Source organism: Thermothelomyces heterothallicus (genome assembly GCF_042370625.1).
Source record: "Thermothelomyces heterothallicus CBS 202.75 unplaced genomic scaffold P884_scaffold_1, whole genome shotgun sequence".
In the NCBI taxonomy this organism is placed as follows: domain Eukaryota; kingdom Fungi; phylum Ascomycota; class Sordariomycetes; order Sordariales; family Chaetomiaceae; genus Thermothelomyces; species Thermothelomyces heterothallicus.
In genome coordinates, this window is record NW_027192562.1 from 991,559 (window position 1) to 1,019,373 (window position 27,815).

The following is a 27,815-nucleotide window of genomic DNA, read 5'->3' on the forward strand; positions in this document are numbered from 1 at the left end:
GGGAAATACACCCTTTATTCCCCTATCCTATCCCTCAAACTCAGTCCTCATCCCAGTTCTGCCAGACAATCTTGGTTAGCAATGTTCACTCGGAGACCAAGCCAGAAAAGGGGGCTGCAGTCAAACTTACCGGGTTGGGTCCGGGAGGCTTCGGCCCGCCGGCTTGCCGAGCGACAATGATCTGGTCAACCGAGAGCACCGTGCGGGCGGCCTCGGTGGCCAGCTTGATAGCCCAGTGCTTGCTGACGAGAAGGTCGAGGATGCCCTCGTCCTCGGCGTCCAGTATGCCCGTGTTATCCTGGTTCTGGTGTGGGGAGAGGGGCTCAGTTAGCAAGCAAGCGGCTAGTAGTTTTGGGGCGCACGAAACAAAAGGCAAACAATAAATAATAATAAACGCACCTCGATGTCAACACCCGTAGACCAGCCGTCCTCCCTCTGGTGGGCGGCATATAGCCGGCTGAGGACCTCGGTGGCGTCCAGACCGGCGCTCTCGGCCAACGTCCGCGGCACTACCTCAAACGCCTCGCCGTACTTCTTGATGGAGTACTGCGCCAGGCCCTGCGTCTTCTCGCCGACGGCCTGTATCCTCTCGACGAGCTCAATCTCTGTCGCGCCGGCGCCGGGGACGAGCCGGGGGTCCTTGGTGATGGCCTTGATGACGTTGACGCCGTCGTCGACGGCCCGCTCGATGTCGTCCAGGTGGTTCTGCGTGGCGCCGCGGAGGACGAGCGTCGCCGTCCTCGTGGCCTCGTCCTCCTGCCGGAAGACCGTCACCCGGTCACCGCCGATCTCCTGCGTCTCCACCACGTCGATGGTGCCCATCTCGTCCGGCATGGGCGCGCCGAGCCGGGCGAGGGGCGTGGCGCCCACCACCCTGCATACCCGCCTGAGCTCGAACTTGCTGAGGATCTTGATGACCAGGATGCCGTAGCGGTTGAGGTAGTGCATGGCCAGCTCGCCGACGGTCGAGCCGGCAACGACGACGCGGAGGCCGACGTCGTACAGCTCCTTGATCACCGCCTCGAGGCGCTCCTCCTCGCCCTTTGTGAAGTCGAGCATCTCCTTGGCGTTGTGTAATAGGACGGTGCCCTTGGTCTCGGTCTGGGAGATGTCGATCGGGCAGGTGAAGACGCCGACCTTGGCCTTCCTAGCCTTCTTGACCGTCCCGTTGGGCTCCTTGGGGAACACCATGCCCTTGACGACGCGGCTCTGGTCCAGGCTGCCGCCCATGATCTTGACGACGCGGATGTTGTCGACGTTGAAGTTGGCCGGGTTCTTGGGCAGGACCGACAGGACGGCCTCGGCGACGAGGTTGGCCAGGAACTCCTCGCTGCCGTTCTGCTTGCTGGCGATGACGGTCCGGATGGCCTTGCTGATCTCCTCCTGCGACTGCAGGCTCTCCACCTTGTCGATCTCGAGCTCCTCGAGCGTATCGAGGGCGATCTTCTGGGCACGCTCGTAGCCGGTGACAATGTCGGACGCCTTGAGGCCCATGCGCAGGAGGTCCTCGGCCTTCTTGAGCAGCTCGCCGGCCAGGATAATGACGAGGTTCGTGGCGTCACCCATCTCCGACTCTTGCTGCTGGCTGGCCATGACGAGCAGCTTGGCGGCGGGGTGTACGACATCGAGCTCGCGCAAAATGGTGGCGGCATCCGAGGTGAGGATCATCTTCTGCAGGTGGTTGATGACAATCTTGTTGCGCCCGTAGGGGCCCAGCGACGTCTGGACCGTCGACGAGATGGCCCGGCAGGCGTCAATGTTGCGGAGGACAGCTCCATCTTCGGAATCGTAGCTAAAGACGGGGAGGGAGCGGGAAAGAGAGCAAATGGTCAGCGTGAATCACCAGTCTACCACGAAGTTGCTGTCGGCGCGGAAAGGCAGTCACCCCCGTCGGAGCTGCTTGGGGAGAGAGAGTTATGGCGGGGTAGAGGGAGTTGAGGGGCTGCTTCGGGTCCAAAAGCAGCAAGCAAAAAAAATACTTACTTATTGTAGCCCTGCTTGAATAAGCCGGCCTTTGGCGCGTTGGGAATATTCAGCGACATAATGGCGGGTGGTTTTTGGAGGAGGCAACTCGTGGGGGGCTGGTTTGGCGGAAGTGTCACCGTCTCACCAAAGTCAACCTGCTAACTCGAGCTTCCCGCTGCTGCCCACTCTTGGAGCAGGTCCATAAAAAAAGTTCGTGAAGCAAATCGAAGTCGATGCGCTGCAGCCTTTTGGCCCCGCAGAACCTACCGGGATCCAATGAGTGGGAGGACCGGACCCGCATTCAGGCGGCCCCCTCCCCCCCCTGTTCCTCTCTGTTCAGCGCAAGGAAGGCCAGCAGTGGCCCGGTCTTGGGGCGTTGTCAGCCTTGTTGCGCGCAGCGCCATCCAAGTGTTTCTCCAGAACGAACTCGCGACCCCCAACGCGAGAGTTTGAACGAACGCCGAGCTCAATTTCCATCCATTTCCTTTTTTTTTTCTTTTTGATTTTTATCTCACGACACACCTCTGAATCAAGCCAATTTCCGCACGCCATCTTACTTGTAGCCTCTCCCTCAATTCCCGCTCCATTTGCAGACCGATCGGTTCTCGGTATAACCGCTACTCCAGAGAACGCTTCCAAGACAAACATGGCGCCTGGTATGTTCGAAGCCAGCAATGCTCTCTTGGCCAAAAAAAAAAAAAATCGAAAAAAAATCAAACTTCCTTCGTTTCGGGAGTCATTGATGGGGCTGCTTCCGCAATCCATTTCTGACATTAGTTTTGTCATGTGGATCGCAATGTTTGCCAATGAATAATAACAATGAATAACCCGCTGACCGTACCTCTCTCCGCAGCTTCGTCGGTCCCGCCTGCGCTCCCACCCTCGGTGGAGGAAGCCTACCGCCGAAAGTGCATCCAGTTGAAGCAGCGAACGAACGAGGTGGAAGAGGCCAATGACGCTGCCAGGTTGCGTCTCGCGCGCCTCAAGCGGCAAGTCGAGAAGATGCGGCTCGAGCGGGCCTTCCTGCTCGAACAGCTGGCCAGGCGGACGAGCACGAACGTAGAGGATTCAGACGGTAGCCCCAGCCCTCCGCCGACGGTAAGTTCCCTGCCGGACAACCGGGACGCTGGCCATGGTCAAACACATTCCCCTCCCGCGCGGACAACAATCATTGACGCCATACCCTCTCCGCCATCACAGCCCAAGGACAAGCCGTTGCGCATCAAGCGCGGCCACCGCAAGCCCTCCGCGTTTCCCGCCAACCTCGATGCCGCCACCTCGGTAAACGCCGCCACACCTGGCTCGACAACCTTCATCAGCCAGAACCGCCTACTCCAGTCACCCAAGTTGGACGCCCTCTCCGCCGCGCGGCAGGGCGAGGGAAGCAAGACCAACGGTGCGCACAAGGGCGCGCCCAAGATGCCCGGCTCCGCGTTTGACCTGTACTGCGATGAGACCCGCCCGTCCCTCCAAGAGAAGGCCAAGCCGGGCGACGACGTGGAGGAGATGCTCTCCAGCGGCTGGAAGGAACTATCCGACAGCCAGCGCGAGGAGTATCGGGCGCGTGCCGACCGCCAGATGGCCGAGTACAAGAAGCAGAAGGACGCGTACGACGACGACGTCAAGGCGAAGGAGGGATCCGAAGCTGCCAGCGCCAAGGCGCAGGAGAGCAGCAACGACAAGGCCGAGTCGACAGAACCGGACAGGCCAGCGGCCGGGGCGAAGGAGAAGGAAGCGTCCCAGAAGCCGTCGTCGTCGTCGTCGTCGTCGTCGCCGCCGCCGCGACAGCAACAGCAGCAAGAGAAGCAGCAACAGGAGCAGGAGGACGTCGAGATGACGAATTATGACACGGATCAGGAGACACAGGGCGAGAAACCCGAGGAGTAGCGTTACTGGGGCTATCACCACGCTGCGCGTGAGCAGCAGGGCCCTCCAGAGTCCGCCCGTCAGATTCAGGGGTACGGGGGGTGGGCCGGTCATGCTGGGAGTCATAGAGGGGCAGGACACGGGCAGGCGTTGAGGGGCCTTTATTCCGATCACCCGGGGCCTCCCCGTTGGCAGCACGGTTACGCGGGCTACGCCGTATCTCTCTACCACCAGCATCGGCCCGGTAGCTTCCTTCGGGCCCGGGGCTCAGAGGGCTACCCAACCGACCCTGACCCCGGTCCTCGGCGTGCTCAGCCGGGCCACGGCCCGTTCCCTCCTCCTCCTCCTCCTCCTCCTCCTCCTCCTCGTCCTCGCCAAGGCTTTTCCTACGCGTACGCCTCCCGTGCTGAACACGATGCACGAGAGCCGGGGACTCGCGAGCCGGCTGAACGTTCCGGGTTCGGCAGCGGTGGCGGCGACTGGGGCTCGACGGGATTCCGCGGATCTTTTCATCCGGGCGGTGGCTGGCGCTATTAGTCCGGCCGTGGAGGCGGCAGATGATTAATGCAAACCGTTTCTGTCTCTGATTTCATGTTCTTTTTTTTGTTCCCCCGGGCGCGCCTAGGTTTGTTCGAGGGGGTTGTGTCGTCGCCTGATTGTTTTTGATGTCGGATCGATCCTGCTAGGATGGATTTGGGACTGTACACAGGGGGGTCAAGACGTTGGTCACGTAAGATGGCTAATGTACTAGCGCTTTCCCCCCCCCCTTCTTTCTGACTTGCTTCTTCATGGGACGGCTGGGGCTCTTCCCCAAAGATTGAATCGACATGTTCTGGGTATCTGTACTCTTCAACTTTGCTGCCCAGAAGGGGCGGGGTATGCTTGATGAATTTGCTTGATCTTTGGTATTACAAGAGTATGGATGATCCCGAACCGAAGGTGATTCTCTGCGTCACCGGAAAATTCTTAAAAAAAAAAAAAAAAGAAAAGAAAAGAAAAAAAAAAAAAAAAAAAAAAAAAAAAAAAAAAAAAAAAAAAAAAAAAAAAAAAAAAAAAAAATTGCCATACGCCCAATTTTCCAGATTGATAGCTCCTTCTCTAACCCGCAATCCACAAAATCCGTGCTCGTACATTACACATACAAATAGTAGTACATAGGCTCTACGCTCGCAGACAGGCCTATGCGGCTCCTCGCGAGGTTATTCCCCCTTCTAAGGTGGGACCAAACTCAAACGACTAGAACTCTCCCGAACCAGGACGCCAGCCTATACCTTCCCGAAACTCCAAAAGGTTGACCGCACCAGCATTTGGAAGACAGAGATCGGTGGGTGGGATGGACCTCACCGGCCCTCAGAACCGAGAAGAAGCCAGCGTTAAGGATTAACGTGTCAGGCGCCCACCCATAAATCGACTATGATATTTACGATGGCGACGACAATCTCGGCAGCGATGAGAACAATGACTGGAAAAGGTAAGGCCAGGTCAGTACCGCAGATTTTGCTTCTCTCCATTATCACGAGGGAAGGAACAGGAAGAAAAATCAGAAGGCAAGAGAAGAAAAGAAGAAGAAGAAGAAAAAGAAGGAGAAAAGAAACACGAGAGCAGAAAACATACCAATCCACTCCAGTTTCTCGCCGTGCCCATGACTGAGCTGCTCCTTGAGGACGGCCAGCAGGTCGGCGATGACGTCAAGGCGCTCCGTCAGCAGGCCGACGCGCTGGTCCATCTCGAGGTAGCTCCGGACGGCCTGGTAGACGGGCTCGAGCTGGGGTTCGACCCAGAAGAGCTCCGGCGTGTCGAGGACGGAGCCGTTGAGGTGGATGCTGATGCGCAGGATGAAGAGCTCGCCGATCTGCATGTTGATCTCGGCGCGCGAGAGGGCGATCTTGCCCGTCAGGGCGAGCTGCGCCGGTATGTTTTTGCACTCGTCGATGGTGGAGGCTATGAGCTCTTCGAAGAGAGACGTCTAGGAACCGAAACAAGACAACAGGTTAATGTCATTCTCTTCCTCTACGATTGTCTGGGGTATATATATCCTCTTCAAGGTAGCAGCAGCAATGGGGGATCTAGTCCGGGAAGAGAAACCTCACCTTTACGCTCTGGGCCAGGGCGTGGGAAATGGCCAGCTTGGTCATGTAGTTGTTCTTGTCGCGCAGGGCGATGAAGTCGTTGTAGATGCGGGCCTGGTACTCGTGGGTGTAGTAAAAGTTGAACTTTTCCGTCTCGACGTCGTCCGGACCGAGCTTCTCGACCTCGAACTTGGATATCTCCTTAAGGAAGCGCTGCTCCTGGGCGGCCGACATGCCCCATATTACTACCACGCCGTACTCGAAGAGGAACACCTCGGGCGTATGCACGTTGATGTCGAAGTCGAGAACCTCGCCGTCCAGGCCACCGCCAGAGACCTGCTGGTCGAGGACGTCGCCGGTCGTCTCTCGGCCCTCGGAAAGACCGTTGCCAAGGGCCGGGCGGCTAGACTCGCCGAGACCTTCGAGGAGGTTTCCGGTCGAGTGTCTCCGTCCGGGGCTGGAGCGCGTCTCGGCCAGGCTCTCCTGGCGCGCCGTCTGTACCTGCTTGGAGCTGTAGCTGTAGGGCGTGTAGATGCACTCGTCGATCCGCTTGGGGTTCGCCCCTCTCGTCTTCCCCCTCCCCTTGAGGAAGCGCTGCAGCCCGTCCATCTGGTATCGGTTGGCGGTGCAGTAGGCGGTGACACGCGGTAGCCGGTCGCGGTCGGCCTTGCCGAGACGGGCAGCATCGCGGCGGGCCGAAGGGTCCTTGATGCGGGTGTATTGCGAGTAGACATCACGGCCGATCTCGTCGTCAACGTCGGCTTCCAGCTCCGGGTTCGGCAGGAGTTTGAGCTTCTGGGCATTCTTGGTGCTGCGCTGCGGGCCGATCTTGGGCATCCCGGCGCCGGCGGTGGCAACCAGCGGCAGGCCGCCGGAGTGGCCGCCGGGGACGCCGCCGTGGCTATTGCGACGGAGGAGTTTGTTGTTCAGGGCCGAGAGCATGGGCGGACCACCGCCCAAGCCGCCGACGCTGATGGCGGAGGGGCTCGCAGGAGACGCGGACGGGCGCCGTGATTGCGACGATCGGGCATGTTGGTAGGCAGCTTCTGGCTCGATGGTCTTGCTGACGGGGTTTGGATTGAAAGTGACCGTTCGCGGGGGCTTGGATGGCCGGGGGGACTCGGGAGACGACGTCTCGGACGGGAGGAGCGGCGTGCTCTCGGATGCCGATGACGTTTCGGCCATTGCGGAGAGCCAAACGGAGGGTGGGGAGGGGGTGTGAAACGGCTTGTGCTGCGGGTTGTTGGTGGTAATGGTGGCTGCTGCTGGCGAACCAAGAGATTCTCGGCCGTTCTCCCTGTCCGACAGGCAACAGCAGCGAGACGCGAGGGACCGACGGTACTCCGTACGTTATGTCAAAACAACAACGCTGCGTTACCATGCCATTTGGATTGTACGCTAATAAGTAAAAGCTGGCAGTCGTATCCGTCGTCCAGGTGTTTGTGCGTCTGCACGCCGTCGTCGGGCTCGCTGCCGCACACTTTCCGGGTTGAGTTGGTGGGCTACACTAAGAGGCAATCGAGAATTCATCCATCGGCGCTCTCCATTTTCACCCGTTCGGTTGGCTGCTCGATGACGTCTGGGCCGCTCTCAACAACGCACAGATGCAGCGTAAGGTTCCAATCTCGAGCGACCCCACCTGCGGGGATGGGCGCCAATCCTCGCTGGGGGCTGGGCCGTCTCACTGACCAGCCCCACACGCCTCTGGACCCCAGGAACAAATGACTTGCAGGGCTGCCATATTCCTTGTTGTTGCCTTGGCCAGAGTAGTGCGTGACGAGGGAGCTGAGGCAGGTGGCTTCCACCCATCACTCGAATTCTCATTTTGTGCGTACAGTAATCCGTACGGTACACTGAATCATGCCTTCGCTGCCTGCGATGCTCCGAATGAATGCGTACCGTCACAAGTGCGCTTCCCCCGATTCAGTTAACTACTCATTTAGTTACCTGGCCGTTGCCGGGTCGATCTTGTTTACCTTCGGGCGTTCAACGAGTTGCCCCTGAATCCAGCGCTGCTGGCGCTCTTGCTCCCGAGAAGGAGCGGAGAGCGAGAGGAATTGAGCTCGACAACGAATATTAGCCAGACCCTTCGTTACTCATTTTTCCTCCACTTTTCTCAACGTTCTATCATTCTTTTGTATTCCGCATTCCCTACTTTTTTTTATTGTCTTGTTTCGAATAAGCTATATACAAGGTTGGCTGTCCGATTTTAGTTAGCCCGATATCATTCAACACACGGACGGTTCCTGAATTCTATACCTACCCACCTTTGATCTACCCATGTTTGCCTAAGTGGTTGGTATATGACCGCCGTCATTCTTCTTCGCTGACTTTCCCCTCCGACTCCTCCTCTACCTGGCACGCCACCGCTGGAGCGTCGACCTCGCCGGCCACCCCTGACTCGCGCGCGTTCACGTCCCCCTCGACGACCATGTCCCCGATGTCCACCGGCCCGCGAAGCTCGCTCTGCACCACCTCCACCACCAGCTTCAGGAATCCCCACCGAAAGGGCCGCCATGCGGGCGGTTCGAACACGAGCTCGGCCGTGCTGGCGCACCCGGGCGTTGCGAGACCGTGTTCCTTGAAGCGTGCCGCCATCTCGGGCCGGACCGAGTGCTGGTAGTGGTGGTGGTCGTCGATCCCCCGGTTCCGCGGCCGGGCGAGCTCCAGGAAGGCGGCCAGCGCCGCCCGGTTGGCTAGGTGCAGCATTGTGTAGCTCCCCTCGAGGCGGGTCTCCATCTCGATGAGGTCCAGCGGGGTGGCGTAGGGGGTGAAGGTGACGGTCGCCGTGCTCGAGACGCTAGAGGAGCGGCGGGCACGGTCGCGCTCGGTGTTGTTGTCGTTATCGTCGTCGTCATTGCCAGCAGTAGCCGCGTCCGCCACGCTCCCCCTTTCCCCTTCCTCCTCCGTACCCTCCATATTATTCCCTTCAGCCGACGTCCCACTCGCCTTTTCACCACCTCCTTCACCATCCTCGTTGCCAGCACACTCGAAAACAAGCTTCTGCCCCTGTCCTTGCCCGTGCCCTTGCCCCTGCCTCTGGCCCGACCCCGCCTGCTCCTCCCCCCCCTTCCCGAGATACACCACCCTCGACCAGACGTCGAACCGCTTCCGCGCATACACGGCCGCCGCCTCCCGGTCCACACGCACCCGCCCGAGCCCGCCCGTCAAGCCGCCGCCGCCGATGTCACGGACCTCCTCGCCCACCCAGAAAATCTGCACCTCCCCGCTGGCGTAGCTCACGCGCCCTTCGTACAGGAGCACCCCTTCGTCTCTTTCTTCTCCTGCCCCTCCCGCCGTTTGCTCCGGTGGGACAAGGCCCGAACCTGGCGCAGCAGCAGCCACAGAATTAGCGGTGGAGAAAGGTGATGATGATGATGATGATGAGGAGGAGGAGGAGGAGGAGGGGGAGGAGGAAGAGAAGGAGAAAGAGGAGCGGACCATGGCCCAGCTCTTGCCGACGACGCCCTTGCGGGGGCGGTCGAGCCGTCCCGCGGCCTGCGCGTTGGCCGCCTGCGCCGAGCAGTGCTCGCTGCACCGCACCGCCCTGCGCTGCCGCAGCCCTCGGAGCATCTCCTCATCATTGTCCTCCTCCTCCTCCTCCTCCTCCTCCTCTTCTTCTTCTTCCTCCTCGCCTGGGTCTCTTCCTTCTCCCCTTGTTCCTCCAGTTGTCCCCCTCTTCCGTAGGTTGGCGGGAGGGTTAAAGCGTGGGGTGCGGTAGACGACGTACTGGACCACCGTCCTGTCTGGCCCCAGGGCTTCGGCAGCCCGGACCGTCTCACGCGGCGGCCGCGCGGGGTGGGCACCGGGCTCGTAGTGAAAAGTGGGCGCCGTCACTTGCTGCTGCCGCTGCTGTCGTTCACGAGCGCGGCTCGGGGGCAGCAGCGGGTGGTAGCCGGCATTCTGGGGCTGCGAGACGGCCGACGAAACGCGAGGGAAGGCAGCCGGCGGCGGTGGCGAGACGATGTCCTGGCCTGTGGAGATGTCGGTACGCGGCCGAGCGGCGTCACGGGACGGTCGTTGGGGCTGCCTGGGCTGAAAGATGTTTTGGCACTGGGGTAGCCGACTGACCTGACGGCTACTTTTGCCGCCCGGTGGCAGGAGATGGTTGGAGCGCTGGGTTAGCCGGCGGCTGAGGGCTGATTCGGGAGGCACCCGCCGCGAAAGACTGTCTGCTTGCCGTTGTGGCCCTGGAAGCCCGGCTCCTCGACCCACCCTTTGGAGGCTATTCCGGCCAAGACGCATGTCGCCGTTTGCCAGGCCCGTCACGAACTGGGCGGTCCGTTTTTCAGGCACCTTGGCCGCTAGCGTCTGGAAGAGCGCAGCGTCATCCTCTGGGTAAGCGGTTGTGGATAGAGGACCATCGCTCACCGCGGGTTTCCGACCTAGCAAATCATCTTGAGGTTTTGTGCTCTCGTTGTCGCCCGCAGTCCCAGGCCGACGATTCTTAATGGCGTCTATGATCCTTTGATTATGCAGCTGTGCCTGGTTGGGACTGCTCCCCGGCCGAAGACTTAGTTCGAGACCAGGCGGCGAACTCGACTCCTGGAGCAACCCCTGACTCGGAGGGCGCGTGGTTGGGTTTGGGACGCTTATCTGATATTGAACCCCCTGACTGGGCTGCGGTACGATACGGGATCCCTGGTCTGGGCGCATGCCGGACTGGCAGGCATCCTGGCGAGGCTGTCGTCTCGGCTGCTGGCCGTGCTGTAGTTCGTTGGTCGGCTGAGCACTACGGAGGTTTGATTGGCGGCTAGGTGCCCCGAGGTGTTCTCGGGGAGGCGGTTGACCAGACACCTGCTGGATGCCGCGGATGATTTCTAACCAAGCCTCTTCTTTCCCCACACCTTGCTGGCCCCATTGTTTCGCCCTCTCTCGCCCCTCCTGCCGGTCCAGGCGCCGCCTGAGCCGCGAGTACTCTTTATCTCTCTTCTTCCTCTTCTCCCAAGAGCGCTTTTCGGCTCTCCTAACATCATCAAAAGCTTGGGACTCTCCGTGCTCTGGTGTGCGCTGTCTCTCCCGACCATGCTTGTCCAGCCGGTATTTCTTGGGCCCGTGGTGCGAGAAAAGATCGGAGGCTTCTTCTTCTTCATTGTCAGGGATACTGGTGAGGTCTATTAGCTCTGGAGAGGGTCTTTTGCGCGAGACTCTAGACGTGGTCTCCCTGGATTCGCCGAGAGGGGCATGGCTAGTTCTGGCTCCGGTGATTTGCCTTGCCTCTTGCCTCCGCCCCGCGTAGTCGTAGCTGCCGAGGAAACTGCTTCCAACGACACTGGCTGGTCTCTTTAGACCAAGCCGGGTTACCAAGACATTGTTTACCGAGCCGTCGAGAATCGAGAGCTCTCGCTGAGAGCCTTCGCCATTGGTGTGTGTGGTGCCGACTGCGGATCTCCCCGGCAGACCCGACGGCAGCGGTTTGGCGGCGTCTTGGCCTGTGTGAGAAGCCTTGTTCTTGCGGTTGCGGATGGCCGCGAGGAGGTCGTCTTCTTCCTCCTCGTCGGCTCCTCCGCCATTGGTAGGGAGGATAGCAGGACTATTTCCTGAGCATGGTGTTTCCGTCGCGGTATCTGTCGATTAGGTCAATGGCAGGCCCCTTCTCGCTCATATCCCATCAAAAGTCACGAACCAGGAGTGGTCGAGAAGCCGTTAGCTGCTGCTTCGGTCCTGCTGGCTTCGCTCTCCGCCGTGTCCGGAGCGGCGGCGACCCCTGCGGCTGGCTCCTTAGCTTCCTCTGTTGCGTCAGCACCAGTGACAACGCCTTCCTTTGGCGAGTGTCGAACGGTTTCCGAGACGGCTTCCGAAGAAGTAGACTCTGGATGAGATTTCGCGTCAGCTGTGATCACTGCAGAACCCAAGCCCTTGGTGAGAGCAAGGTCGGTCACCATCTGCCCTGGTGGATGCATGCTCTGGTCTTGGTCTGGTGCGAAAGCCTCCGAGTGGTTCCGAGTCGCGTGTATGATCGGCTGTTTGACGCCCAATACCCCATGTGACAAGGCACCTTGCAAGCTGGGTGTTGTAGCCATGGGGGGGATCTGTAGGCAGAAGTAGTTGCCAGGAGCGGAGGATAGTTATGTGACGCGGATGAAGAGGATGGAAAGAACGTATAGCTAGAAGCAAACGGAAAAGAAGGGGAAAAAAAATAATAAAGAGGGCGAAGTATATTAACAAACCGGCAATGGCTCTCGAAAGAAGCGGAATGTGTAATGCGGTGGTGGGGAAGACGAAGAAGTGCTCGCGGTATGAGCGTAGATGTCTGAGAGTAGAAATGAAGCTGGGACTCTGGACAAGTCGCTAAATGAAGTGTAAGTTTGGTCCTGAGCTTGTAGTATAGACGGTCTTGCTTTAAGCACACAACAGCAAGGAGGGAGAAGGAATGGCTGGGAGGCAGTTGGGAACGTGTTCTGGCAGAATCTGGCGGAGGTCCTCAGTCTTTGCTCTGGTGAGCCCATCCATTGCCAGACCTCCTCGACTGGAGGGCACGGAGATGAGAGAGGCACGTAACTTGAAGCGAATGAGCGACGGGAAAAATTAGGGGTCTTTCGGGTGCGTTGAAAGGAGGGAGGGAAGGTTCGAGATTGGAACTCACAAAGTATCAAGACAGGGAATCAAAACAGAGCTGCACGCCTTGGATAAGCCGCAGGATGAATCAATGACCGATGGTATTGACGACAGAGATAAGATGCATGTTGAAACTCCGATAAACGCCATTGAATCCTTACTCCGGGTCGTCAGCAAACTGGGCTTCGCTGTTCTCTTCCGCCTTCTTGCTCTCCTCAAGCTTCTTGCTCTCCTCCAGCTTCTTGAGCTTGTCCTTGCCATCCTCAGTGGTCGCGTCGATGATCTCCTCCTCGAGGCTCAGGATGCCAGCCTGGTCCAACAGTTAGCTTCTCGTTTCACGACCGAATCAGACCCCGCCAAGGCCGAAGAAATGAAAGAGAGAGAGTGTGTGGGTGGCGGTGGGAAAAAAAAAGAAAAAGAAAAAAGAAAAAATCAAACTCACCTCGCCCAACTTGCCGACTATCTCCTCGGCCTCCTCAACCTTCATCTCTCCCAAGACCTTATTCACCTCCTCCAGCTTGCCCGTCTGCAGCGCTCTCTTCATATCCTCCGGGAAGCTGTCGAAGATGGCCCTCCCCTTCCTCGTCTCCTCGTCCTCGCTGTTCTCCTCGGGGATGCGGATGTTGATGACGGTGCCCGGCTCGACGGCGTGCAGCTGGATCTGCTCGACGCCTTGCTGCTTGCCCTCGGCCTCGTCCTTGGCCCGCTGGGCGAGGATCTCGCGCGTGCGGTTGCGGATGCGCGTGTACGTGTCCTGCACGTCCTTGTAGAACACCTCCTGGGCCTGGTGGCCGGGCGTGGTGATGCGCTTGAAGAAGAGGGCGACGCCGTCGCGCCCGAGGGCGCGGCAGTACTGCAGCAGGAGCGCCTGGTGCACGCAGTTGCGCGCGAAGTCGGACCGGTTCTCGAGCTGCGCGTCAAAGGCCATGACGAGCAGCCCGTCCGTCTCCTTCTCCGTCAGGATCTCCGGGTGCTCGTTGAGGAAGGCGTGCGAGTCGCGGTACGAGTTGGCCTTGATCTGGGCGAACTGGCGCGCCAGGGGGGAGGCGCTGACCTCGTCGTCGTCGTCGCCGCCGCCCGACTTGGAGCCGGAGCCGGAGCCGGACCCGGCGGGGAGGGAGGTGGCGTCGGCGTAGTTCGGGTTGAGGAGTTCGACCTGGGAGGAGCCCTTGCCAGCCCCCGAGCCGCCGGAGGTAGAGGAGGGTTTCTTGTTGATGAAGGAGCTGTCGAAGCCCGTGTGGATGTCCTCGCTGGTGATCTTGCTCTTCTCTTGCTTCTCCAGGTCGGTGAGCTTCTTGATCAGCTCGTCCTGCAGGTTGTTGACCTTCCTGAGGTGTTCCTCGATCTCGGCCACCATGGCGTCGTATCGCCCATCCTGTCCGACCTTCTTCTCGTCCAGCGTCTTGTTGACCTGATCCAGGAGGGTGGCCATCATCTTGGTATACGTCGGCTGCGGCTCCTCGGCCTCGTGGACGCCCTCCGGGCGCGGGGGCGGCTGGTCGTCCTTGGGGTCCAGCCCGGCCGCCGACTCCATGACGGCCCGGAAGGCCACCTCTCCCGGGTTTCCCGACTTTGCCTCGGACGCATGGGCTTTCAGGCGGTCGATAAGCCCCTGGATCCGCCTCATCAGAGTGTCGTTGATGATCCGCTCATACTTGAGCGTCTCGATCTGGCGCTTGCGCTGCTGGCGCTCCATGTGGATCTGGTGCTGCTTCGCGCGGATGAAGGACCGCTTGTCGACATTGGGATGCACCTCGATGTCCGAGTCATCGCTAAGTTCGAGCGCATCCTACAGACGACATGTTAGCTGGAGCGCTTTACCCCTCCTCCCTCGTCACACGGCGTGAGGAGAAAACGAGGCTCTGCGCACCCATTTGCTATAATCGACCGGCATCGTGCTCTCTGTCTGCGGTATGACCGCGATGCGGGAATTATTGTACTCGGTTGTCTGCGGGGTGGGAACTGACTTCGGTGATGGAATCGTCCAAAAGCCAAAAAGTGACGCGGAGTTACACGAGATGATGTTGGTTGGTTGAGCCTTGCCGTCAAGTCCCCGTCTTTTGTTATCGCGACCACACACAGCCCGGTGAATGGAGGGGTAGCTTCTAGAATCGTATAGCAATCGAAGTGGGGCACAGCAGAGCTTCGGCTCTGACCACCGAGCCCGAGCTTCAGGGGGGATTCCCCAAGGCAGAAACCATCATCGTGTGATCGGTCATGTATGTAATCCGTACTGTACGGAGTACACCCGAACATAGTGTACTGCGTCTCTGTACTACAATATGGGGTATAACACGAGCAAGGTATGTATGCATTGAGGTAACCCTCCAATACCTCAATAACGTTACCTGATTCATTGCACTTATACGGACGTCGGTACCAGAAGAATGGGCTCACCGCCAAATTTGGCCGGCAGATTGAACGCGCTATGCGCAATTTGAAGTATAGTGGGTTAAGCCACCCTAACCACTATAGCAGAAGCGCTGTAGATTTGCGTTAGCGACTTCACCTTCTGTAACTTTAGCGACTTTGCAGTAGCAACATCCGTACAAACCCGCAAAGGTAAAACACCAACATTGCGTAGTCCGAACCGCTCGGAACGCATTCTAGGTAATGCCACAAGCGCAAAAGCTAACGTTAGGTATACATCATTCAAAAAAGCAACTAGCCTCGCCAAAACATGAGAGAAACAAGTCGAGCTCCTGTCAATGCAGACCGAAAAAAAAAAAAAGATAAAGAAGAAGAAGAAGAAAAGGAAGAAAAAAGTAACTCCCTGGTTAATCCCCCTTTCTAGCGAGAAAAAAAAGAGGGTTCAATAGCCTCAACGTCTACCTTCGACAACGACCATCCATCCATTCACTCAGACTCCGTAGTTAAAAAAGCATGCTTCCCAGAACCGCAACGTGTGCACATGACACAACCCCTGAACAAGTGATTGGCAACGCCCCGCCACCCCTTCACTTCTTCTGGCCCTCGACAAAGTTTAGCGCCTCCTCTGTCGGCACACAGTCGATGGTGCTCGTCTTGTTGTGGAACGTGACACCATAGCACTTGTCCGCAACGTGGACGATCTCCGGGCGGAACGTCGTGCAGATGAACTGCGTCTTCTGCTCCCGCGAGATCTCCATCAGCAGGCTGGCCACCGCCGTCCGGTACTGTGCGTCCAAGTTGGCGTCAACCTCGTCAAAGATGACAAAGGGACTCGACTCGGCTGCCTGGAGGGCGAAGATGAGGCAGAGAGCACAAAGACCTAGATGCGTATCGTCTTGTTAGCAACCCGTAATCGTCGAGCCAGCCGGTTTGTCTGGAGAGGGGAAGGGTGTTTTTTTGTTTTTTTGTTTTTTTTTTTTTTTTTTTTTTGGGGGGGGGGGGGGGGACGGGCTTACTCTTCTGCCCGCCGCTGAGCTGCTGGATCTTCTGCTGCTCGTCCATGACCTTGGAGTTGAACGAGACCGAAATGCCCACGCCCGTGTAACTCTCCACGCCCGTCGTCTCCTCCTCTGAGTCCTCGGCGTTTCCCCTTTGTTTCCCGCGATCCGCCTTGCGCTGGATCACGAGACGGCCGTGGCCGGCGGGGACCAGCTTTTCGAAAATGGTGGCGAACTCCCGCGAGACTTGTTTGAAAGTCCGCTCGATCGCCTCGTCCTTTTCCTGGTCGAGATGCTCGATCAGCGCCTCGATTGACTTTTGAGACGTATCGAGCTCCTTGCGCCGCTTCAAGAGCTGGTCTCGCTGGGCGGTGAAGCTGTTGTACTGATCAAACGCCTTCTTGTTGATGTGCTTGTACTTCTTGAGCGCCTCGTTGACCTTCCTCAGCCTCGATTCGATCTAACTTCTTGTCAGCGCATCCGAGCCTGGGCTCTGCGGTCGCGTCACGTACCTGCTCCGGCTTCATCTTCTCGTACTTGCCAAACGCCTCCTCCGGCAGGATTCCCAGATCCCGGATATTCTTGGCGTACTCGGCAGCCTGGCTGACGAGGCGGGCCCTAGTCTGGATGTTCTTCTCCATCTTCTTCTGGTGCTGATCGATCCGCTTCTGCAGCTCCTGCAGCTCCTGCTCCTTTTCGGACCTCTGAGCTTCCAGCTTGGCGAGTTCGCCGCTCACCTTCTCCGTCTTTTGCTCGTTCTCACCAAGCTGTTGCTCAATCTCAGCCATGGCTCGCTGCGCCCTCTTGAGCTCCCTCTGGGCATCCTGGTAGATTCCGCTGCCGCCCACCGTCGAGTTCTCGAAGGCTTGGCTCCGGAGTTGATCCTCCTGCGGCCGGAGATGGCTCTGCAACTCGGTCTCGAGAAGCTTCTTGCGGCCTTCGAGGTCGAAGCGCTTCTTGCTGACTTCCTTCAGCTCCCGCTGGAGTCGATGCACTTCGGCGGTGAATTCCTCCAGTTGCCGCTCCTCGGCTGCCGACAGGGCTTTCTTGAAGTCCTGGGAAAGCTCGGCCTGGTACATCGAGATGGAGTCGTCCAGCTCTTTGAGGTTCCTTTCCACCTGTGCCCGCCGTTCCAGAGCCGCCTCAAGGTGGGCTCGCTCGCGCTCCAGCTGGGCATTTTTGGTCCGTAGCTCCGTCTTGAGCGGCTCAAAGCCCATCTCGAAATGGCGCATCTGCTGTTCGAGTTTGTGCTCCTCGCCGCTCGCACTCGTCACCTTTTGATCGATGATTTCGATCTCCTTCCGGATCCTGTCCATATCCGCCAGTTGCTGCTCATACAAGTCGCGCAATTGACTAACTCGCCGAACCGCGTCGAGGCGTGACCTCCTCGCATCCACATAACCTCCCGTCATCGCGCCCCTCTTGTTGGTGGTGTCACCTTCTGGCGTGATCGCGTCCAGCCCGTGTGATCGGGCATATTGGGACGCAACCGACAGGTTTGGGCAGACAATGGTGCGGCCAAAGACCTGCTGGAAGGCTTTCTCGAACTGTGGGTCATACTCAATCTTGCTGATCAGAGGTTGCGCGTCCGATGCCCTGGGCATCTTGACCTGCCTCGGCCTTAACTGCTCCAGAGGCATGAAGGTCAATCGCCCGCCGTAGGTCTTGTAAAGATGGTCGGAGAGCATGGTCGCCGTCTTGTCGTTGTCGACGACGTAATGAAAGAGACTGTTCCCCGCCACTTGCTCAACCGGCAACTTGTACGCCTCGACCGGCACACTCATCAACTCCGCCAGCGTTCCATAGGCCCCCGGGATATCCCTCTCCCGCTTCAGCCGCCTTATCGTTGCTAGACCCTTGGCTGTCGCCGAGTCCATCGAGTGCGAGAGCGCGGACTCGGCCTGATCCCTCTCCGCCCGCGTGTTGGCGAGCAGCGAGCCAAGCTTGTCCTCCTCGCGGCGGAGCCTCTTCCGCTCTTCGTGCAGCTGCTCCCGGGTCTCCTGAGCCTTGGTCAGCTTCTCGGCGAGCGTCATTCGGTTCCCGCCGTAACCCTCGATGTTTTGGCGAATGTCCTGGATGGCCTTCTCGAGCTGCGCGATAGACGCCTCGACCGACTTCACCTGCTCCGCCGCGTCCAACGCATTGGCCTTTTGCACGCCCAGGGACGTGGTGGCATCGTTGATCTCCTGCCTGAGGTAGTTATCGCGCTCTGCCTTCGTCTTGAATTGAGAACTGCGCGTTTGCTTGGTGAGCAAGCGATTCTTGCCCGCTACCGCCTCGTCCCGTCGCAGCCTGATCCGGGCTTCCTCGGCCTTCCTCTCCTCGTACTCGGGCGTTATCTGCGCAATGTCCGCCTCGACAGCCTTGATTTTCCGCCTCACTTCCTGTAACTCTGCCTCTTGCTTTTGTTGCGCCTGTTCCCGCGCATGCCTACTCTCGTCCAGGTTCTTCGTCTTCAATTCGGCCTTTGCACCGGCCCGAGCGGCATCTCTGCGGTCTTCGTCAAGCTGTCGCCGCTCCATGGCAAGCAATTCCAGGGTTTGCCTGAGTTCGTGCGCTTGCTGATCCAGGGCGCTGATCTCCTTCTCTGTTTTCTGGAGTTGCATGCGGTCCTTGGTCGAGACACCAGCACCTCCCTGCCTCGCCTCTTCCAGCTGCTCCAGGGTTTCGGCGTTGGTCGCCTGCAGGCGGTGCCAGTGCGCGTACTCCAGACACCTGCGCTCCCTGTCCTTCTCCTGGAAGTCGCGCAGCTCGTCCTTCTCTTCCTCCAGCTCTCTCAGGCGCTCCTCGATGTATGCCAGGGTCTCGTCGATCTTCTCGCGCTTGCTGTTGGTCTCAGCCATGATTTTAAGTGATTGTATCCTCCGATCGTCGTAGGTGTTGGTTCCGGCAATTTCCTTCAGCAGGTTGAGCCTCTCGGATTCCTTCATGTTGGTTATCGCCGCGATGCGACCTTGGGGCACGATGTAGAAAGGGTTCTCCTTGGCAAATCCGGCAGTTTCGAGGATCTTGAGCACGTCGGCGCGGGTCTGAACCTTCCTGTCGACCGAGTATTCGTCCTTCTTCGGACCAATCGTGCGGCGGATCACGACCTCGTCGCCGGGTTCGCTGAACCGCTTGTCGCGGTTGTCGAAAATGATCTCAACGTAAGCAGACATGACCGCGGAGCCCGAGCCCTCGTGAAGGAGAGCCTGCCGCTCTTCGCGGCTCATGTTGGTGTAGGCATCGCTGAGCACGAACCGGATTGCGGCGAAGAAATTACTCTTGCCGGATCCGTTGCGCCCAACAATGACATTGGTGCCGGGGGAGAAGGGCTCTATGACAGTCTGGTCCTTGTAACTGTATGGGGTGACAGGGGTTGGGGGTCAGCGACTCCATGATGATTTTCAGAGGCGCGTCCCGAATGTCTCGCGCACCTTTTGAAGCCCTGGATGATGATTTGCTTGATGTGCATGTTTGTGCCGGTGCTGTCGACTCGACAGCCGAGTCAAAATTCCCAGGAGAAAATTGCGACTCAGACTATTCGGCTCGTGCGGGCATCAAAATCGTGGTAGGCGTCGGAATGGAGAGGGTGGGCAGTTCTGCTGTCGCATTCTCCAAATCGCTGTCGAGCGACAAATTCGCGGCTTGACAACGGTTGGAGGAGGGGTCCCGCAACAACGCGTCCTGTCGCGCCATTCCCCAGGTTTGCAGAGCTTGGGCCAGCCAGGCCTGGGAGCGCTTCACGTGATCTGACCCTTTAGGCTGCCGACCAGGTTGGGGACTCCGAAACTTTGATTCCTCAAATACCAAATATAACGAGCACACAACACGACTGCCCATCCTGCCTGTGGCTTCGGGTACAGCACGTCCAGATTACGGAATACTCTACAACTGGCGCCCATCTTGAGGGTAGTGACTGTAGAGAGCCTGCATTTTTGAATCGCCTATTAGATCGCCTCTTGCATGTCAAGATTGCGTGGTTATCTGCGCTGCATGCTTGGATCCGTTCATGCGTTGTAATACTCCGTATACAGTTGGCTTGCCACGCGGTGATAATGCAGCGTGTTGATGATGGGTTATGTGTATCCTCGGAGCTCGGATGGGCGAGCAGCGACGTCTAGATCGAGTACGCAACTGGCAATGCTACTACGCAGGGTACCTTGCCTACCGGTATTCACATATCTGAACTGCAGAGTAAGCGTTGTCATGACCCTGGAACCAGTTTGGCAGCATTTTGCTGTCATGTTTACACCTTTCTTCTACTCAAACTTGGGCTCCTGATACCAAATACTCCGTAGAGCATCTCGATTTATTCAGTGTCCGCCTGATGCAGAACGCTTTTGCCAGGGCCTGTGTGTGAGCGTGCACATAATAACTACTAATACGTTATGTTAGAGGAATGTAACTACATCGAAGATCCGGCAGCTGAATGATTTGCCAAGTGTTCCGTATTGTTGGTACGACCTAGGCGCATCTACCTTATATATGCAATTACCGAGTTCAGGCACTCGGGTCGCCGATGCGCTTTCTACCTACGGCATCGCGCATGCGAGAGTCGCTGAGTACGTATGCACAAGTAGTGGTGATTCACATTTTGATAGGCTTCTATTAAGAGGCAGAATTTCGTAGTCTCGCAGAACCTACATGCATACATACATGGCCGCATGACGCTTGAGCAGACTCGTTCTATGACTACCGCCGCAGTGCAGCCTAGTTCCCGACCCCATCCGTGCAGGAGAACAGCGAGCAGAGACAGACGCGTTCCAACCTGGTTAGTCGTAAAAATATGTCAAGATACGGAGTGATTGGTACACAAAGCTGCGTGTCATGGTATTATACACTACACGCCTATAGCGAGCGTACCTTATTAATGAAAGGGTTTAGAATCTCTCGTCATCCGGGCTCATTTAAAGTTTGGCAAGCTGAGGATCCATGCCGTGCATACTGATGAAGTGGGTTTTACGTTTTGGGCGAAGAATGCACCTTCCAAGCATTTTTGTTCGTCAATAATATTTGGGACCGGGGGAAGGGGGGCACGGGACTTGGACGCGGGCGGCGCATGGACAGGGGTGTAAGAATGCGCTAAAATGTGCCAGGCCCGAAAGGAGCGTTGGGAACGCCTGCTGTCTATAAATTTAAACCAATATTTCTTTATAGACGGGCGCCTGCCCTCCACCCGATCCTCCCACTGCACTCGCTCGCCCTGCACGCCTTGCCAGATTCCCACCACCCCGCCTCCAGACCGTCACACCCGGCAGACGCCCAGCTCACCGTCTTTGCCTATCGCCACACCTTGAAGCAATCCCAGTCCGGCCCACCTCTGTTTACCTCACATTGGTGGTATGTGCTGTCACTTCTGCCAGCGTTTCAAAAAGTTGCTTTGATCCAATAACTTCCCTGTCTGCGGCCAAAAATCTATAAATTATAGATTTGACTAAAGATTTATCGCAGTGCATGAGGCTTTAGACGTCACCAAACCACGCTGCCTCATTCCTGCTCTCCCAACAACAACAACATCTCTTCCGGAGACTACTTTTTGGCCAGGTACGGTCCATTCCAACTTGCAGCCGACCCACCAGCTGCTTCCAGCCGAAACAAAGCCTGCGCTACACCCGTTGTGCACTTATCCTTTCATTCATTGCCTTTCATTTTTGGCGATCCTTTTTTTTTCGTCTGTCTGTACTGGGAGGGTCAGGTTGGATCTCTCATCAACGTTGCAGTGCAACTACGATCAGATCCCGAGCAGATCGAAATTCTGTCGGGATTTATCGCTCGATCCATGCCCACGCCCCTCCCCCACCCTGCACGCCATCCCCAGGGGTGATGAGCCAATCACAGCGACACTGCGATGGCACACTGAGTTGTCATTCCGTTCAATTCATGCAGCCACTCAGGTATAGAAGTACAATAAGCGACGCTAACAAGATGCAGTGCCATGGCCTCTGCCGCCTAGGTATTGATTACGAGATACGTTGACATGAAACAAGAATGGCGTCTCGGTGAGTGGGAGCTAAGCAATCTTCCACTTCGTTATTATTTTCAACTAACAACTCGTTCCGCTAGGCTTGACCGACTCGTCACGTAAGTTACTGTTACCTAAGCGGCTGCCAACCCCCCTGCCGTGCAGCCTGTGCTAGTTTTCTTCGTGGCGAGGCTAATATGTGGTTTTAGAATCCTCGAAACCGGCAGCACCCGACTGATTCGGGACACGGCTGTCAATCAGCTTGCCGACTGGCAAAAACAGCATCCCGATGAGCTGTTCAACCTTTTGACCCGGGTTGTCCCCTACCTCAGGCACAAAGAATGGGAGACAAGAAGCACTGCCGCCAAGGCAATAGGCAAAATCATCGAGAATGCGCCCTTGTACGATCCCAATGCGGATGACACATCTCCCCCTGAGGATGACGCAGCCGGCGACGAGAATGGCATCGTCAAGAAGGAAGAACAAAAGGATTCCATCCTCGACCAAGAGGATTACCTTTCGCTTGACAACCTTGACGTTGCCTCCATCCTGAAGTATGGCCGGCCGCTGCTCCGCGGGGGCAACGTGGACCTCGCGCTCGCCGCACTGGACCCGCAGAAGCGGCTGGCTCATCAGCAAAAAACGCTGATGGGCAGGCTTGGTCTTCTCGGCCGTGTGGTTGAGGAAGACGAGCTGCCCGTCGTTCCCGAGCATGCAATCAGCCCCGAGACGCCGCACGAGGCTGGGGCCGGCACAAATGGCTTCGGGCGGCAAGACAGCATAGGCAGCGAGAGTCAGGCCCAGGCTCAGGACGAGAGCAAGCTTAGCTCACGACAACTGAATGTTCTCAAGAGGAAACGGAAGCGGGAGGCTCAGAAGGCCGCCCAGGGTAAGAGTGGTTTTGGTGATCTGACCCTCCGCCGGACAACAACGGCGGGTTCAGACGGGTTCGCCGACGACACGCCTATGCCCGATGCTGACTCGAAAAAGAACGGCAAGGTGTCTGATTATTTCAGCCTTGACCGGCCCGCCGACGTGGACGAAGACACCAAGGTTGTGTCCGAGTTCAAGGGGCCTGTTCTCCCAATCAAGTCCGAGCTCGAAGTGGACGATAATATGGAGGGCGCCGAATGGCCGTACGAACGCCTCTGCGATTTTCTAAAGGTCGACCTGTTTGATCCTCAATGGGAAACACGCCATGGCGCCGCCATGGGCCTGCGAGAGATTATCCGTGTTCACGGCGCCGGCGCTGGGAGGCGTAAAGGCAAATCGCGCAAGGAAAACGATAGGCTTAACCGCCAGTGGTTGGATGACTTGGCGTGCCGCCTTTGTTGCGTCCTCATGCTCGACAAGTTTACCGACTACAGCTCCGACACGTCAGTAGCTCCTATCCGAGAGACTGTCGGCCAAACTCTTGGTTCGGTTCTTCGCCACATCCCGGCGCAATCGGTGTACGCCATTTACCGGCTGCTCTATCGAATGGTGATGCAAGAAGATCTGAACCTGGAGCAGAATGTATGGGCCGTTTGCCACGGAGGCATGGTGGGCTTGAGGTATGTGGTTGCCGTGCGTAAGGACCTCCTGCTCCAGGATGGGGACATGATCGACGGCGTCATCCGTGCTGTCATGAAAGGCCTCGGCGACATGGACGACGATGTCCGCTCAGTCAGCGCGGCAACCCTAATTCCAATGGCCAAGGAATTCGTCATGATGCGCCGAGGAGCACTCGAAGGCCTCATCCACATTGTTTGGGAGAGTCTCTCGAACCTGGGTGATGACCTGAGTGCTTCAACCGGCAAAATCATGGACCTGCTTGCGACTTTGTGCAGCTTCCCCGAAGTATTGGAAGCTATGAAGCTCTCGGCCTCCCGGGATGAGGAGCGATCCTTCACCCTCCTAGTTCCCCGACTTTATCCTTTCCTCCGGCACACCATCACGTCGGTGCGGCTTGCCGTGCTGAAAGCCCTAATGACTTTCGCGAACCTCGGTGGCGAGGCGTCTCAAGGATGGCTCAACGGGAGGATATTGCGCCTCGTTTTCCAGAACATTGTGGTCGAGCGGGATCAAGATACGCTCAGCATGTCTCTGGAGCTGTGGGCTGCGCTCGTACGTGACCTTGCTAAGGACCCAGTCGCCCTTGCCGACGAATTCGAGGCACACGTGGAACCGCTTATGCAGCTGACGCTTCATCCCATCGGCGTCCCTCGACACCCCATTCCTATGAACGGTAGCCTCTTTCAAAAGCCCTCGGGCGGGACATACTCGGCTCCCGGCATTGCCCCTACCCCAAGCAGACGGTCATCGCCCCCTGAGGGCGAGAGGGCCACGAAGCGCCGGAGAAAGTCGACCAAGGTGGACGACACTCCGCCGACGACCCACGCCCACGACGTTGATGGCCACATGATGCAAGGCGATGTTGATCTGGTCGGCATGGATGTGCTCATTCGCTCCCGCGTCTCGGCGGCTAAGGCCATGGGTCTCATCATGTCGCTCATCCCGCCCTCCAGGCTTGCCTCGTATGACAGCAACATCCTGCAAGGGCTGAAATCTCCGTTCGCATCAACGCAGCTTTCTGCTTCCATGGTGATTGACGAGTACGCAAAGAACTGCGCGACAAGTGATGCAGCAGGGCGGTTTATCGAGCCTCTGCAAAAGATCATTGACCAGGAGCGGCCGTCGCATTATCGGGACCTGGTGAGCTATGTTCACCGGGTGCGGTCGCAATCGCAGCAGCTCATCAATCTCTTCCGTGACCACGGAAAGGTCTCTCACAATAAACTGCCGACACTGGCTGTCGTGGTCCAGGGCGAGCCAGAGGCAGGTCCCGGGGCTTTCTCTGTCGCAAACGCCGAGAAGGTCGTGGCCGACGACTTTGACAGGCTCAAAAAAGCCATGGCGCCCGGGCAGCGTTTGATTGCGCTCCCGCAGCTTAACGAGGCTCGCGACGCGACGATATCCGCGATTGAGGAGGCAAAGGCGGCTAAAGAGGCCCGTGATGCCCGCATCAGGGCTGCCGCAGCCTGTGCGCTCGTCGCTATGAAAGTTCTGCCCAAGAAGCCGAGTCCCCTGATCAAGGCCATCATGGACAGCATCAAGACGGAAGAGAACCAAGAGCTCCAGAGCCGCTCGGCTGCGACAATCGCGCGCCTCGTGCAGCTCTTTACCGAATCTGGCCGCCGCGGCCCAGCCGACAAGGTGGTTGCGAATCTGGTCAAATTCTCATGCGTCGAAGTTGCGGAAACACCCGAATTTCCAAACCACGCTCACAAGACAAACGTCATCCTCTCGATGCAGAAGGAGGAGGATCGTGTCGACCATCCGGACGCAGCCAAGTTTGCAAGAGAAGCCAGGGCCGCCCGTATCACCCGACGCGGTGCCAAAGAGGCCCTGGAGATACTGTCGCAAACATTTGGCCCTGAACTTCTGGATCGTATCCCCAGTCTGCAGGCATTTATGGAGGAGCCCCTGGTGAGGGCCTTCACCGGCGACTTGCCCGCGGAGGCCAGAGATCCAGAAAACACATTCGGCCAGGAGATCATTGATGCCATGTCTGTAATCCGGACTATGGCTCCAACATTGCACTCGGCTCTTCATCCTTTCGTCATGCGGCAGGTGCCTTTGGTAATCAAGGCTCTGCGGTCAGAGTTGTCCGTCTTCCGGTACATGGCGGCCAAGTGCATGGCAACTATCTGCAGCGTGATCACTATCGAGGGCATGACGGCGTTGGTGGAGAAGGTCCTTCCATCCATCAACAACCCCCTGGACCTCAACTTCCGGCAAGGCGCTATCGAGGCCATATATCACCTCATCGCCGTGATGGGGGACGCCATCCTCCCATATGTCATCTTCCTCATCGTGCCTGTTTTGGGTCGGATGAGCGATTCGGACAACGAGATCCGCCTGATCGCTACTACATCGTTTGCGACACTCGTGAAGCTGGTTCCGCTCGAGGCTGGTATCCCGGACCCCCCGGGTCTGTCGGAGGAGTTGTTGAAGGGCCGCGAGCGCGAGCGCACATTCATAGCTCAACTCTTGGATCCCAAGAAGGTCGAGCCGTTCCAGATCCCCGTTGCCATCAAGGCTGAACTTCGCTCCTACCAGCAGGAGGGTGTCAACTGGCTCCATTTCCTCAACAAATACCATTTGCACGGCATTCTCTGCGACGACATGGGCCTCGGCAAGACACTACAGACGATTTGCGTGGTGGCAAGCGACCATCATCAGCGTGCCGAGGAGTTCGCCAAGACGGGTGCCCCGGAGGTCAGGAGACTCCCGTCTCTCGTGGTTTGCCCGCCCACGCTCTCGGGTCATTGGCAGCAAGAGATCAAGACTTATGCTCCATTCCTCAGCGTGACGGCGTATGTCGGTCCTCCAGCCGAGCGCAAGGCCATGAAGGACCGGCTTGACCAAACGGATATCGTAGTCACCTCGTACGACGTCTGCCGAAATGATATCGACGTGATCGAGAAGTACAATTGGAACTACGTCGTCCTCGACGAGGGCCACCTGATCAAGAACCCGAGAGCCAAAATCACGTTGGCGGTCAAGAGGCTGATCAGCAACCACCGGCTGATTCTGACAGGCACGCCGATTCAGAACAATGTTCTGGAGCTGTGGTCTCTCTTTGACTTTCTAATGCCGGGCTTTTTGGGTGCTGAAAAGGTTTTCCTGGACCGATTTGCAAAGCCGATTGCGAACAGTCGGTACAGCAAGGCGTCGTCGAAGGAACAAGAAGCTGGCGCGTTAGCCATCGAAGCTTTGCATAAACAGGTCTTGCCCTTCCTCCTCCGCCGTCTCAAGGAGGAGGTGCTGGACGACCTGCCGCCCAAGATCCTCCAGAACTATTACTGCGACCTCAGCGACCTGCAAATCAAGCTGTTTGAGGAATTCACCAAGAGAGAAGGCCGGAAGCTCTCGGAGCAGGCTGGCAGGGACGACAAGGAAGCCAAGCAACACATTTTCCAGGCGCTGCAGTACATGCGCAAGCTCTGCAATTCTCCCGCCCTTGTCATGAAGCCGGGCCACAGGTCCTACGAAGAGACGCAGAAATACCTGGCCAAGCAGAACACGAGTCTCGAGGACCCGGTGCACGCGCCCAAATTGACAGCCCTCCGGGATCTTCTTGTGGACTGCGGGATCGGCACCGAAGGGGGCGAGTCGTCCGACCCGTTGTACACACCGATCAAGCCACACCGGGCCCTTATCTTCTGCCAGATGAAGGAGATGCTCGACATGGTGCAGAACACGGTGCTGAAGACCATGCTCCCGACAGTGCAATACCTCCGCCTGGATGGCTCGGTCGAGGCAAATCGGCGCCAAGACATCGTCAACAAGTTCAATAGCGATCCCTCGTATGACGTGCTGCTGTTGACGACCAGCGTCGGTGGACTGGGGCTGAATCTCACGGGCGCCGACACGGTCATCTTTGTGGAGCACGACTGGAACCCGCAGAAGGATCTGCAGGCGATGGACCGGGCGCACCGCATCGGGCAGAAGAAGGTGGTCAACGTGTACCGGCTCATAACTCGCGGCACGCTCGAGGAGAAGATCCTGGGCCTCCAGCGGTTCAAGATTGACGTGGCGAGCACGGTAGTGAACCAGCAGAACGCGGGCCTGGCCACGATGGACACTGACCAGATTCTCGACCTGTTCAATCTGGGCGACTCGGGACCGAATCTCATAACGGAAGGGGGCAAGGAGAATCTGGAGGGTCGGGAGGAGGACATGGTGGACATTGAGACGGGTGACGTCCGACAGCCGGGCAAGAAGGCGGCGTGGCTCGAGGGACTGGGCGAGCTGTGGGATAACGCCCAGTATGAGGAAAGCTTCGACTTGGACGGCTTCCTCAAAACAATGCAGTAGCCACCACACCACCCCCTCCCCTCCCCCCCTATTTTCCCCCTTTCCCAACCAACCCACACATACACACACACTATCTCTCTCTCTCTCTCTTCTTCCTCTCTCACGCACATACATACACGTACACACATATTTGTCTTTATATGGATTGGCCTGGCTAGGGCGACAGGATACCGATTCAGCGAT

The 27,815-nt window shown here is 57.8% G+C and overlaps 9 protein-coding genes across 9 annotated transcripts; 3 read left to right on the forward strand and 6 right to left on the reverse strand.

Moving 5' to 3' along the window:
- Positions 1-40: 40 nt before the first annotated feature.
- P884DRAFT_273926 (chaperonin Cpn60/TCP-1 family) lies at positions 41-2,042 on the reverse strand (the record flags this gene model as incomplete). Its single annotated transcript, XM_069442652.1, has 4 exons — positions 41-58; positions 131-304; positions 400-1,792; positions 1,984-2,042. 4 exons carry the CDS (start codon positions 2,040-2,042, stop codon positions 41-43), a joined length of 1,644 nt encoding a protein of 547 aa, XP_069301592.1.
- Positions 2,043-2,611: 569 nt separating this feature from the next.
- Positions 2,612-3,852, forward strand: P884DRAFT_273927 (uncharacterized protein; the record flags this gene model as incomplete). Its single annotated transcript, XM_069442653.1, has 2 exons — positions 2,612-2,621; positions 2,819-3,852. The coding sequence occupies 2 exons, from the start codon at positions 2,612-2,614 to the stop codon at positions 3,850-3,852; spliced, it is 1,044 nt and encodes a 347-aa protein (XP_069301593.1).
- Positions 3,853-5,219: 1,367 nt separating this feature from the next.
- Positions 5,220-7,085, reverse strand: P884DRAFT_265871 (uncharacterized protein; the record flags this gene model as incomplete). The annotated part of the gene is made up of 3 exons (XM_069441980.1): positions 5,220-5,293; positions 5,446-5,797; positions 5,922-7,085. The coding sequence occupies 3 exons, from the start codon at positions 7,083-7,085 to the stop codon at positions 5,220-5,222; spliced, it is 1,590 nt and encodes a 529-aa protein (XP_069301594.1).
- Positions 7,086-7,783: 698 nt separating this feature from the next.
- Positions 7,784-8,039, forward strand: P884DRAFT_253324 (uncharacterized protein). Its single transcript, XM_069440786.1, has one exon. It carries the CDS (start codon positions 7,792-7,794, stop codon positions 7,978-7,980), a length of 189 nt encoding a protein of 62 aa, XP_069301595.1. The 5' UTR covers positions 7,784-7,791; the 3' UTR covers positions 7,981-8,039.
- Positions 8,040-8,213: 174 nt separating this feature from the next.
- On the reverse strand, positions 8,214-9,473 carry P884DRAFT_273929 (uncharacterized protein; the record flags this gene model as incomplete). The annotated part of the gene is made up of 1 exon (XM_069442654.1): positions 8,214-9,473. The coding sequence occupies one exon, from the start codon at positions 9,471-9,473 to the stop codon at positions 8,214-8,216; it is 1,260 nt and encodes a 419-aa protein (XP_069301596.1).
- A 1,302-nt stretch (positions 9,474-10,775) lies between these two features.
- On the reverse strand, positions 10,776-12,236 carry P884DRAFT_4282 (uncharacterized protein). Its single transcript, XM_069445889.1, has 3 exons — positions 11,527-12,236; positions 11,118-11,467; positions 10,776-11,004 (listed from the first exon to the last, which is right to left on the reverse strand). The coding sequence occupies exons 1-3, from the start codon at positions 11,921-11,923 to the stop codon at positions 10,996-10,998; spliced, it is 756 nt and encodes a 251-aa protein (XP_069301597.1). The 5' UTR covers positions 11,924-12,236; the 3' UTR covers positions 10,776-10,995.
- Positions 12,237-12,263: 27 nt separating this feature from the next.
- Positions 12,264-14,532, reverse strand: P884DRAFT_4295 (Cdc37 N terminal kinase binding-domain-containing protein). The gene is made up of 4 exons (XM_069445892.1): positions 14,329-14,532; positions 12,901-14,247; positions 12,487-12,784; positions 12,264-12,401 (listed from the first exon to the last, which is right to left on the reverse strand). The coding sequence occupies exons 1-3, from the start codon at positions 14,350-14,352 to the stop codon at positions 12,722-12,724; spliced, it is 1,434 nt and encodes a 477-aa protein (XP_069301598.1). The 5' UTR covers positions 14,353-14,532; the 3' UTR covers positions 12,264-12,401; positions 12,487-12,721.
- An 883-nt stretch (positions 14,533-15,415) lies between these two features.
- On the reverse strand, positions 15,416-19,280 carry P884DRAFT_273931 (RecF/RecN/SMC; the record flags this gene model as incomplete). The annotated part of the gene is made up of 4 exons (XM_069442655.1): positions 15,416-15,708; positions 15,845-16,286; positions 16,339-19,165; positions 19,243-19,280. 4 exons carry the CDS (start codon positions 19,278-19,280, stop codon positions 15,416-15,418), a joined length of 3,600 nt encoding a protein of 1,199 aa, XP_069301599.1.
- A 2,516-nt stretch (positions 19,281-21,796) lies between these two features.
- On the forward strand, positions 21,797-27,632 carry P884DRAFT_265875 (uncharacterized protein; the record flags this gene model as incomplete). Its single annotated transcript, XM_069441981.1, has 3 exons — positions 21,797-21,807; positions 21,872-21,889; positions 21,980-27,632. 3 exons carry the CDS (start codon positions 21,797-21,799, stop codon positions 27,630-27,632), a joined length of 5,682 nt encoding a protein of 1,893 aa, XP_069301600.1.
- Between the last annotated feature and the right edge of the window lie 183 nt (positions 27,633-27,815).